Source organism: Taudactylus pleione, unplaced genomic scaffold (assembly GCF_031769625.1).
Source record: "Taudactylus pleione unplaced genomic scaffold, aTauple2 ptg000314l, whole genome shotgun sequence".
Classification (NCBI taxonomy): domain Eukaryota; kingdom Metazoa; phylum Chordata; class Amphibia; order Anura; family Myobatrachidae; genus Taudactylus; species Taudactylus pleione.
Window position 1 is genome coordinate 10,778,009 of NW_028284715.1, and position 13,006 is coordinate 10,791,014.

Genomic DNA, 13,006 nt, shown 5'->3' on the forward strand with positions numbered 1-13,006 from the left:
GCCCTACTGCACGGCAGATCTGACGATGCGATGTGCGACCTGCGGGGACGCGCATCGTGATCGGGGACTCATGATTTGGCCATATTTTCCATGATCTGTCATTCCGGAATCGGCCAGATCGTGTAAAATATGGCTGTGTGTGGGGGCACCTTAAGAGTTTTTGTAATACCGCGCTACTGAATAGAGTACACAATAAAAGCAGCTCACAGCTGTTGATGTGGCAACACTGGTCTGGCTGGCAGGCAAAAATGTTTGCTTTATTTCCAGGCATTATTATACAATAAAGCAATCCGCTTTGAGAGCTGTCTATGATCACATTCAGTCAGCCTACATTAGATGGTGCATTGCATTCTGAAGACCTCAACTTATATGTGCTGAATTGACTTACTCTTGTTTGTATTCACAGATCAACTCAGAGGACACCTTTGCGGACTTGACCAACTGAAACGTGAACAAATCGGATTGACGAGCCAGCTGGTTTACATAGTAGCCAAGGTCCCTATTACGGTCTGGAACTATGATCTGTGCTATGCACATATGTTGAATAAAACATTTGTGGTGTAGTAGAGATGAGTTTGCATCGGCAAATGGGTTCAGATCGGGACCTCCAGTCATCTACTTCCTCAGTCAGCCTCCCTCCAGTTAAAAAGGCACCAAAGAAAAGGAGGATGCCATGGGGATCCATCTTCCGCAAGAAAAAAGACCCCAAACGTAAATCAAGGGACCTAACTGGTGGCGTGGATGGGATCGCTAGCATTGAAAGCATTCACTCAGAGATGTGCACTGATAAAAATTCCATATTCTCCGCCTCGGTGAACTCCTCCGACACCGGGGCAGCCATTGTCAGCAAACAGACTGGAGACTATATGGAGTGCCCCCTGTGCCTTTTACGGCACTCTAAGGACCGTTTCCCGGAAATAATGACCTGCCACCACCGGTCGTGTGCGGACTGCTTGCGCCAGTACCTACGGATAGAAATCTCAGAGAGCAGGGTTAACATCAGCTGTCCAGAGTGCTCGGAACGCTTTAACCCCTATGACATCCGTTTAATACTGAACGATGACTTATTGATGGAGAAATACGAAGAGTTCATGCTCCGGAGGTGGCTTGTTGCCGATCCAGATTGTAGATGGTGTCCAGCTCCGGACTGTGGGTAAGAGACTGATTTATAGTTGTGTAGAATGTGGTTTATGTAATGCGGTCTACAGTGTTCTAAGTCTGTTTCGTCATTGAGGCTAAACATTAAATCTGAGAGTCAGCTGGACCTTTTAATGACCAATTGACACATTGAGATCAGTATCTGGGGAACAGGCATCCTATGTTTGGCCAGACGTAATTTAATCCTTTCAATAGTTTTCTGCAGCTAATAATGTAAATAATAGCCTAATTTAAGTCATAGCTACACAGCAGTTTTATGAACATCTTTTGCCACCTGAATAATAATCCCCTTTTGTCTTTATTTTGTGAAGCAGTTTCAGTCTTGGCTAGCACAACGCATTCCACCACTCTGTGACGGCAGATAAGCACCACTTGGCCGATCTAGTCTGCCCTTTTTTAACCTTTTGGTAACCTCAACCCCATGTGATCCGTAGATCTTTGTAAGGATATCCTTATGTCTATCCCAAGCATGTTTAAATTGCTCTACTGTCTTAACTCAGGGCCTGATTCTGAGACTTACACTAATACAATTAGCAACTGCGATCTCTTACGGATCGCAGTTGCTAAAATATGCTATTGCCTTCCTAAGCATACGGTACTGTTACAGCCATGTAAGTGGTTGCAATGATGATAAATTATGACCATTTACAGCTGTTGAAAACCAAATAGTTTCTGATTTGCAGATCTGTATACTGGACCCACAAATAAAACAGAAATCCAGATTTTTCTGCAGCACTTTACGAAATTAACAAAATATTCTAAAGTGCTATAAAGTAGGACACAAAATGTTGCCAAACATCTCACAGATCTCTTCTATAGGCCCTGTTGAGAGAGGAAATGTGTGGCTTGCCTGATATTGGACAACAAGTCCCCCATATGACACATTAGGTACAACCTGACACCCCTCCCATCTGCACCCCAATTCCTGAACCATTGCAGTCCTTTACCCTAGCTTTACAATGTATGGCAGAGAACTTTAATATTGCGTCTAGGGATGCTGGACGGTGATATTAAGAGCCGCTGTGACGGTGAATAAGCGCATTTCACATAATAGATTTAAATGTCCCCCATATGTACACTTAAAATATTGATAAAACTGGAGAAAGTTTTCAAAACGTGGACTTTGCCTAAAAAAAGAAGTAATTAACCCTAATTGTTTTGAAAACTTTAGTGCTCTGTAAAACCTGGGAGTTTTCTGCCGTCCGACCAATAATATCTTTTCTTCCGCTTTCTGTCGGAGTTTATGATCATCACAACTTTGCTGACAAAGAAACAGAACAACTTTCACTAAGTAATTTATACACACGTGTTAAACAGTAATAAATATTGTAAGGATAGTTGCCCAAAAACTTTCCCCCTGCAGTAAATGTTTAGACGCTTTGCCGAGAGCTGCTTATGTTTTACTGAACACCTTTGGAAACTGAAAGTAAATGTTTAATGACATTAACATCGCCAAGGACAAGTTTCTCGGAACTGGTTGTTCCGGGTGATTAGGTTGAATTGAATTCTCATGAATCTTCGGCCTCCGCTGTATATGAAGCCGGGACACTTTATTCTTATTGATGTATCTCAGGAGTCCTAGTCACCACTCCTTCCCCGGTCACAATGTTTGTGATGGTTCTGCCTTTTGGAAAGGAAATAAGATGTAGCATATTAATGGCATGAGCAGAATTAACTCTGCAGGACCGCTCCAGCAATAAATACTCTTTATGTACACAATTGTTAGATAAATGTGTTTGGATAGACATTGACTTTAATTGTGCACCCCAACAACGGGAGTTTTGTATTTACAAAGTACATGGTCTTCATTAACCCATAGCAACCAATTGGCAATTGACTTTCACAGATGTAGTGCATGCTATACATTGAAAGCGTATATATGATTGGTCACTATGGGCTATTTTGAAACAATTTGCTTTGTTAGCGAGTAACTTTGTGTCTCGCCTGGTATTTCATCAGCTGTGTGTGTGTCACTCTAGGGACACCGTACCTCATCAGGGTAATCTCTCACGCACCGTGGATCTCAGCCCAGACTCGCCCCATTTTATTCAGTAGTGAATGCACACTATTGTAACGGATCTCTTTACATAGTATTAAGAATAGTTGATCCCTTTTCCTGGCAGGGGTGAGATGCAATATATGACTAGCAAGAAGCTTATTGTAATGCAGACTTCCTGGATTCCTTGATAGTCTGGGGAACAATTACTGCTATTTTGACACCATATAAGAAGCCTGGGTAAACATGTGATGCGTGTAATTAATAAGATGATGAAGGAAGTGTAGTGTTTAATCCTCTTCACCAGCAGACTTGCAAGTAAATAAAACCTATCAACTTAAACGTCTGATTAGGAAATAAGGGTCCTCGTTAAATGAAAGCGTGCCCATCATTGTAACAGGTTAAATGAACGTGTGCCCACCAACGCCGCTCAGCTGAGACGCCAAAGTCATCAGATATGGAGGCCATAAAGGAAACTCTTTATAAAAGTTCCATCATTAGAAAAATGGGTTTTTGTTTAGTACACTACCATCAGGATGTGCTGATTTTAAATCAACTTGATTTAAATCACAATTTAAATCGATTTAAATCACATTATTATTTATTATTTTTAAATCAAGGTGTTTAATGTTTTGGTAAAATTAACTTTGATAAATGCGCATTGGTTCAGAATCTGTAGCTGGTAATGAACATATCATGGTAGCAGTAGAGCAGTTGTTATCAGCTGCAGCTTCATCAGCTTCAGTAAAAAGAATATTTTCAACATTTGGTTTTGTGCAGTCAAAGCTGAGAAGCCGCACTGGGGACTGACAAAGCTGCAAACTTGTTTCTTTTTAAGGTGTTCAGTAAACCTAATGTGTAGGCTTATTCAGATTTACAAATCAGGCAACGCAATTGGCAACTATTGTAACTTTTAACATCATTGTTGTTTCTTTCCTTTTGCAGTTTGTGTGAGTTGTGTGTAGTCTGCAGTGCCATGCCATGATTCATGGTGACACTGTCAAGTCATTTCAATTAGATATATTAAAGTTACAGTATTTTAAAAGAACTTTGTATTATTGTTTTTACTTTATTTGTTTACTTGATCATTTTTATAAAAAAAAAAAAAAAAGGTTTAAATAAATGTTTTTTTTAATTAATATTTTTTTTTTTAAATCATGATTTTTTTCACACCCTGACTACCATCAGGATTACTGATCTTACCTGCAGAATAAACTCCAAACTGTCGTCCGCAGCACCTCTGGATTTGGCTGTGCAGTGTATCGTCGAATGGCCGTCTCTGGGGGCAAATTCAGACCCCCCCAAAAAACATGTTTGATCTGTGTTTCTACTTTATATCCTTAAAATTGTTTTATGGATAGATGTGTACATCTCACTGTAACAGGTGTAATAGTAAAATATGGCTCTGGAAGCATGTATTTAAATTTAAGATAGTAATAATTTGTTCAATTTCAGTGATGTGTAAGAAATGTAAAATCTCAATCTTTGGCTATAGGGGGTGTTGTTTTCACATTGGAAATAAAAAGAAAAAGTAAACAAAATAAAATAGTAGTAATGAGTTACAATAACACAAAGTAAAATAAATATATACAATGCTTTACTATACATGCTTGCAGCACCATTTTGTTCACCTGTTAAAACTGGTTTATAGCCGTGAACACTAAAGATGACCTTTGTGACTGTGGCGATTTATAACTGTTACAGCTTTAACTATTACCTTTACTGAATCCCAACTCTTAGCAATAACATTCCCCACCTCCCACTATCCCCAGCATGTACTGCATTTAGCAGGTTCCGGAGATCATCACTGGTCCTAGCTATGTGCAGGTACCACAACCTTACTAATTACAGCCAGAGGAGATTCCCCCCAGCCAATTACTCTTATGTGGAAAGTAGGGGACTAAACGGGGAAAAAAGAAACAATAAATATTTACAGTAGATAACGCTGTTATAGTAATATCACATGAACGCCATATGCTGCTGATACAATACTATTTTTCAGAAATATTGAAGTTAAGGCTGGAGGTCTTGTTGACCGTTCCCAGTGTTATATTAGTGTCTGCCATTTTGACATTAGCAGTCTTTAAAAGCACTTTATGTGGATATGGAGTTAAAAAGATATCAATCATTTTATATAATGGGTGGAGTTCTATAACAAATAAGATCAAATAAAAAGCATGGGGATGACACTCCCCCTGCCTCCCCCCATGCTGGCGCTCCCCCTGCCTCCCCCCATGCTGGCGCTCCCCCTGCCTCCCCCCATGCTGGCGCTCCCCCTGCCTCCCCCCATGCTGGCGCTTCCCCGCCGCCCCCCATGCGGGCGCTTCCCCGCCGCCCCCCATGCGGGCGCTTCCCCATGCGCCTAATTTTATTTACTTTTGTTGCTGACATTACAGTATTTCCTAAAGTCATTTTGCATTGACCATTAAAATTCTCAGTACTAAATGTAGTTTTGCAAACTATGAACACTATGAAATTCATCATTTATTATTATTGCAGTGTTTAAGGCAATTTTAGAAATGACTATTTTTTTAAGTAGATTGAAACATGACATCTGTTCATGATCAGTAGTAATAATCCTGCACATATATATATATATATATATATATATATATATATATATATAACATGAGGTATTTGTGATTAGATCACTTCGGCATTCTTAATCGATTGTCATCATTTTAACATTCTCCTTCCTCTCTCCCAGCTATGCCGTAATTGCTTTTGGCTGTGCCAGCTGCCCAAAGATAACCTGCGGCCGTGAGGGGTGTGGGACAGAGTTCTGCTACCACTGCAAACAGATCTGGCACCCAAATCAGACCTGTGACGCTGCACGCCAAGAGCGAGCGCAAAGCTTGCGTCTGCGGACCGTCCGCTCGTCGTCTATCAGTTATAGCCAGGAGTCTGGAGCTGCAGGTATCTCATCATATCATGTTTTATTCTATGTAATAAGATAGCGATTGGTTTGGAGAAAGATGTAATACTGACGGTGGTCTTTATTCTTGTGTATGTTTTGCCTCATAACCTGAACCACGGAGTTGTCTCTTTATAAATGACGTTCTTGAAGCCAGCAGATCCGGGACAGGCAGTGTAAGGATGTCTCCTTAGTGCACATTATCCTGGCATAGAGCCCAGGCTGCCAGCACAATGTCTCCTCAGTAAGATGAGGTCTGTGATTCTCTGCTACTTAGAGACTGCTGTAGATTATAATAACTCATCTGTACTCTGAATCACATGGTGAATGATAAGCTTAGGGCTTCAAAGTCTGATGTAATAGTTTCAGCCTATTGTAAAGTTTGTCACTGCAGAGGGGTATGTACCAGTGTGCCCTTCATGACTGAATGGTCGTGTGCTTGCAGTTCTTGCACTTACGGGATTTGTCCTGCCCAGTGCTTATTAGTCTGACTTAAAGTGTAAGTGCTTCTTGCACACAGTGGGGGCAGAGCACCAAATCCTTCACTGAGTGGAGGTGGGTAAGTGCCTTTTAAAGAATGGACCATTAATAATTAGGGATGTGCGCCAACCCCCCATGTTCTGGTTTTGGATCTGTATCTCCATCAAGGTTTTGGATCTGGATTTGGTTTTGCAAACCACCCTCGAGTGTTTTGGGTTTGGATCTAGATTTTTTTAAATAATAGATAAAAAGTTTTAAAAATAGCTAAAATCATGTAATTTATGCAATCTAAAACCCGAAATTCTAATTTAAAATCTGAATTCCGAACCGCAAAAAGAACAGAACCGTGACCCGTATTTACCCGGATCTCCTCGGGAGATTAAAACCTGACTTGGATTTACCCGGACTCACGAAATTCGGTGGGATTCGGATTTCTGGAGAACCGAACCGCACATCTCTATTAATAACATGTCCGTACATGATCCTACTTTATTCCATGTGCCCCATTGCTACATCCCGTCAATCTGTCATGTGACCACTTCTGTTCTCGTCAGTGTAGTCACGTTTTATGTACATTTATAATGGCAGGTCAAGAGAGATGTCTGAGAGGCTTGTTAAAGAGGCAGTTATTGAATGAAACACAAGCCTGCACCTCTTCCAGGTTTCATATGTTAGTAAATCTACTGCAAGCGGGATTTGTGTGTTTTGTTATTTTATTTTGTTTGGGATGAAGCTAATTGCTCTTTGCTTTCCTGTGAATAGCTGATGACATTAAACCTTGCCCGAGATGTGCTGCATATATCATAAAGATGAATGACGGTAGCTGTAATCACATGACGTGCGCTGTTTGCGGCTGTGAATTCTGCTGGCTCTGCATGAAGGAGATCTCAGACTTGCATTATCTAAGGTTGGTACAAGTTACACACACACCTGTCGTTCATCTTGTTTGATCCATGGACTCTCAGGGGTAAAGTTACTGAAGTGCGGGTTTTTAGAAGTGGAGCTGTTGCCCATAGCAACCAGTTAGATTCTAGCTATTATCTAGGTGCTAGATAAATGTTAAATAGAATCTGATTGGTTGCTATGGGCAACATCTCCACTTCTAATTACCTTCACTTTAGTAAATATACCCCCTTGTCTTGCGTCACTGCCCCAGAGCCCATGCGGCTTCCTGAGCTTTTGAACTACACTGAAACTTCCTTAAATGATGGCATTAAGTTATGTTGTAGATGGCACCATTGCAGACCCAGAACTTCTTCCTAGTGTTAATATAACCCCCCAACGTGCTCTGTCAGCCATGGTTTCATGCACAATGACCTGCTCTGCATCCTGGTGGAGGACCATAGTTTGACACTGTGTGAAGTAGCGGCATATATGTGTGGGTTTAATGTAGCTGTTTCCGTTCTTGTAGCTTATGTTGCCCTGTAGAAGAAATGAGTCATGCTCACATTTTTATTTTAAATTATTTTTATATTAAATTTTTTTTGTTAAACTTCACTGTTGTACAATTCCAGCAATAATGTAATAGTGTTCTATAGTATTTTATGAAGGCCCCCCGGGCATCACCGCTGTATTCGGCTGTAGACATACACCACCTATGTGCACATATTGCTGAATTTATATACCCCCCTATATGGTTTCCTAAATCCAATGCACATGTCTTCCTGTTCATATTCTGTATGACATGGAGTTATCAGTTGTGCAGGGTGATTGCTTAGTTTGTTGGAGAGCCTGCAGCCATCATTGCCTCTTTCCGACATCCCACATAGACAATGATAAGAGTTATCAGATGTAAAAATACCCCCTTATAGGGTGTTTTTTTTTTCCTGCTAGATCTGTTTTACAGAGCTGATAAAAATCCATTTTAGAGATTTCAAGTTCTACTGTCCTATATCCACCCTAGATCACCATAGGACTGTAGCGAGAAGCAGGAGCCCACCAAGAGGGCTATTTCTAGCTATAGGAAGATTGTACAAAAGGCCGTCCACTATTTGTGTACATAGGCGGAGACTAGTAACAGCTTTTCTTTTTTTTTAATTTAATTAATGTACAAGCTTGCAATAACCAGGTGATAAATGTAATCGTCTCTCATTGGTTTTAGTCCTTTATGGCACTTTTATTTTGATTTGTCATTGTGCTTAATATTCTATGGATCAGTGGCAAATTCGCCCTAGATTCAAGATTCATCTAAGGTCACAGAATGGGAACTTAAGTAATGGGCGAGTGCAATGACAGGATCCCACCAAGAGCCGGACACTGGGGGCACGTTTCTGTGTTGCACGTAATACGGTCACAATTGCGGCCCATGTGAACAGTATTCTGAGTTGGACAGGTCTATGCGACGGCGCTCCACCCCTACCCTGCTTGCAAGAGCTGCCCCCATCGCGATCATCTGTATTTTCACCAGCCACATCCTTCTTTCAGGAGGAACATCTAAAACCGGACGGATCTTTACAAACACTCAGCTCAGAATAGGACACAACTCTGTGTACACGCCCAAGGCAAATTTATTATAAATGTTGATTACATTGGTGGCCCATTAGCACCCATCCAGCCACAAGATAGACGCGATTCTGAGTCAACCGCATTAGGAACGCTTCTAAGTACATTCATAGGCGTATGCAGAAGACCGCAGCACATTCGCAGTTTGCTAAACACAGTCGCTTGTTAAAGCGTAAACCGAATCATGTACTGTATTTTGTTTTCCTTTTAATAAAGCAAAGTACTCCTACAGCATACTTTGCTACGTATTTTATACATAACTCTATTATATTTACGAAGCGTTGGGACATTGACGTTAAGCCAGCGACTGTACGGGTCCATTCTCTCGTGCTCTATATTTCAGAGCCAGGCAGAGGTCCCGATGAGCGCTTGATTACAATTCCCATGTGTACGAGGCCGTAGCCGCTATAGAAATTCCCATTCGGGATTTAGGCCGTTATATTTATTTTACCATTGTCACTTTTCATTCAAACATTTTGTGCTTGGCGTAATGGCTGTGACTTTTCTCCAGCCTGGCATTCGGTTGTTTTTAGCATTTCCCCTGCTGTGTTCGTCAAGTCAATTATGGCTTTCATTCCCTTAATAGAAGGGTTTAAATAGCCATGGAGAAAGTGGTGACTATTTTGAGAGTGTGTTTTTCGGTGTGGCCGTATAAAAGCCATTGGAGAAAAGCCTGGTTCAGAATTGGCACAAACGTCTTTTGCCCCTAATTCACTCTTATTTGGCAAATGACGTGTGACCCGCGGTTCAGGCTAAAAATTCTGAGTTTTCCTTTGAATCAGTAAAGAATTAAAATTAACGGACAACTCGACTTCATTCGTTTTGTATTTTTTTTAAATTAAATATTTGTGTTGGAGTTAAATACAGAAAATACTCCATAATGCTCTGTTGTGCAAATATAACCTCTATACCGATCTTTAGGATAAGTGTGTGATGTATACATTACTTACTGGCGCATTAGATGAAAGTGAGGTCTCCTTGTGAAGTATGCGTATGGGGGTTCTGTTACCCAGGAACCTGAGGGAGGAATAGGAGTGCACTATATAAATAACTGGTAATAATAATACAGAAATAAGGAAAGAACTGAGGAGCGCTGTAGAATGACAGACCGTATAGGGGGTTGATTAAGGTTATCTTTAAATATAATTGATCTTATTATCGGGCATGCTACTGCACATTGCTGAAAAAATACATCCTTCCCAAATGGGGTTCCAGTCAGCTTATGTCGACATGCAGGATGTCAGCCTGTTTAGATTGTCGACACATGCGGTTAGGATAAGACATGTCAACTGCCGACATTCTAAACATTTCAATATTAAGGCGTCCACATTCTGCATGTTGACATATCATACCAAATCCCCTAAATGTTAGCCGGAGAAGTATAAGTGTAAAGCATACTGGAGAGCCATAGCAGTGTCGTTGCTGCCACCATATCCATGTACCCTATGTCTAACCAGTAACTGATGTGATATATGATCAAGGCCAATAATGCAGAAATATGGCGTATTGAAAATAAAATATCTCCAACAATGTAATGTCAGTCTGATGCCCGTCTGATGATGTAATAACCACCTGTAATGCCCGTCTGATGATCTAATGTCAGTCTGTAATGCCCGTCTGATGTAATGCCCGTCTGATGATGTAATGTCAGTCTGTAATGCCCGTCTGTTGTAATGCTAGTCTGTAATGCCCGTCTGATGTTGTAATGCTAGTCTGTAATGCTCGTCTGATGATGTAATGCCCATCTGATGATGTAATGCCCATCTGATGAAAGGGTGTATACGGGTCCACATTAAAGTATTCCTTATTAGATGAATTGGTTATACATCAGTCCTATGCATCCCTGCACTCCTTGGCTGGATCTCTTGCAGCTGTGTATTTATATAGTGTCACTGTTTCCTCTCCCAGCCCTTCCGGATGTACGTTTTGGGGGAAGAAGCCTTGGAGTCGGAAGAAGAAGATCCTTTGGCAGCTTGGAACCCTTGTAGGGGCCCCTGTAGGCATAGCTTTGATAGCTGGGATTGCCATTCCTGCCATGATCATCGGTATACCGGTGTATGTCGGGCGCAAGGTAAATACCTTTTTCTATTGATTATTATTTTCATCTGTCAGCTTAAAAAGACACAACGGGGTCAATCCAGTTACCTGTGAATACATTGCGGGTGTGCGTTAACGAGGCAGCAGCAGCAATTTCCAGCAGCCTGTTCTCGCTGAAAACTGCAAAAATGAGCGCGTTTGGCGGCCGTGAGGGGTGCAAGATGCGGTGCAGCCGTTTCAATGGCAACTCGCACCCTTCACGGCTAATTGGAATGACCCCAATGTGCATTTGTTTCACTGTATATTTATTTTATTTGTAAATTTTCTTTTCAGAGAACTTTCTTCATATGCCCTCACATACGCCGCTGTGGTCAGTCTCTCCTCTATTAACCCTTCATATATGATAGTGCTGGGCTACTCTCCATTCTCTCCTAGCTCAGATGGGCAAAGTTACAGGTGGAGTCTGACTCCTCCGGGTGTGGGGAGGGGTGTTATAATCATCTAGTTCCTTATTGGGTAGGTGGGAGACTTTACAGTCTCTACACAATCTCCTGCCACATTTTCAGTTTCATTTCCATAGCAGCAAATAACAGCGTTATTAATAGTATTACATGTTCTCTAGCTGCAGAAAAATCTCATCCGTCTACATATAGCATACACGTGGCAGTTATAGATGCATTAGTCACATATATCACATATTCAACATCAGGATTGTTCAGTACGCGGCCTCCAGCTGCGGTGACACTACGCGTCCCGGCCATCCCCATCTGTGCCTTTTGGCAGGCTTGCAGCCAGGAAGTCTGATATGTATCAGAAACGGCAGAATCGTTTATAGGATCTCAGCTTTCTCTCCAATAACCTCATTTCTGTTCAGATTCTGAAACTTATGTTCCTGTACATACTGTAGTTGACGGGCAGTTATGCGCTTCTTGGCTGTGGATCAAAGCTTTTAAAGACAGTCAAAGCCAATCTTATTGAGATTTATCAATTTACCGAAAAATGCTACTTCAGATCTCTTATCTGTCTTCCCCACCTCACTTTGTCTCTAAAATGAGTGTGACTGTAATTCTGCAGGGCAAAGCATGGCTCCGGCTTATTGATTTTCCTGCCAGCCGTCTCCCAGCTATGGCAGAACTTGTCTGTTCTCACTGCCTGGCCTCTGGGCCCTCCACTCCCAGTCGCCTATGATCAGGGACATTCAGGAAACTGGTGCATGGAATCCATAGCATTCTAACAATTACTTTCATCTTCTAATGTGCGTTAGAATTAAGGTCCGCCATGATTTCTGTAGGGTACGCGTCTTTCTCCCATTAACCAGCTTTCTTAGATGTCCCTATGCTTAGATTTAGCTTTAATATGTCACATGATCTCTCCAGTAGTTTGATTGCTTGGTATGTGGCTGTACGTTACTCGTTACTGTAATTGGGTAAGGCAATAGAGGCTGACGTATTCTCCTGAGCAGTTACTTTCTCTGGTAATGTCACAGTAATGCAGACAATTCATAAGATTGGAGACTGTGGGGTCTATTTACTAAGCAGTGTTAGGAAGAGTGATAAGGTGCCAGCCAATCAGTTCTTAACTGTCATCTCACAGGCCGTGTTTGAAAAATGACAGTTAGGAGCTGATTGGCTGGCACCTTATCACTTTTCACTCTGACTCCTAACACTGCTTAGTAAATAGACCCCTATAGTTCATAGTTTATCAAAATTGAAAGGATTCAATTTATCAGTCACCTTTTTACCTAAAGCAATACTGCATGGTGTGGGTGCCTCGCTTAATATACAAGTAGTAGGACTAAATGTCCCCAATTTGTGAATGACAGCACCTCTCGTGGGGGTGGGGGGACTTGCCTCCCAGTGTTCTTACCCTGACAGAAATATCTCATGGAGAGCTATATATAAAAGCACAGTGGATGAAAA

General features: G+C 41.4%; 1 protein-coding gene across 2 annotated transcripts in view; it reads left to right on the plus strand.

Moving 5' to 3' along the window:
* Nucleotides 1-13,006, plus strand: part of RNF19A (ring finger protein 19A, RBR E3 ubiquitin protein ligase) — a 92,791-nt gene that overhangs the window by 65,514 nt on the left and 14,271 nt on the right. For both annotated transcript variants that reach the window (XM_088442683.1, XM_088442684.1), the window contains exons 2-5: nucleotides 407-1,153; nucleotides 5,862-6,070; nucleotides 7,311-7,455; nucleotides 10,959-11,121. In XM_088442683.1, the coding sequence (XP_088298809.1) occupies nucleotides 570-1,153; nucleotides 5,862-6,070; nucleotides 7,311-7,455; nucleotides 10,959-11,121 (1,101 nt within the window). In that variant the 5' untranslated portion in view covers nucleotides 407-569. The remainder of the gene's footprint in view (nucleotides 1-406; nucleotides 1,154-5,861; nucleotides 6,071-7,310; nucleotides 7,456-10,958; nucleotides 11,122-13,006) is intronic.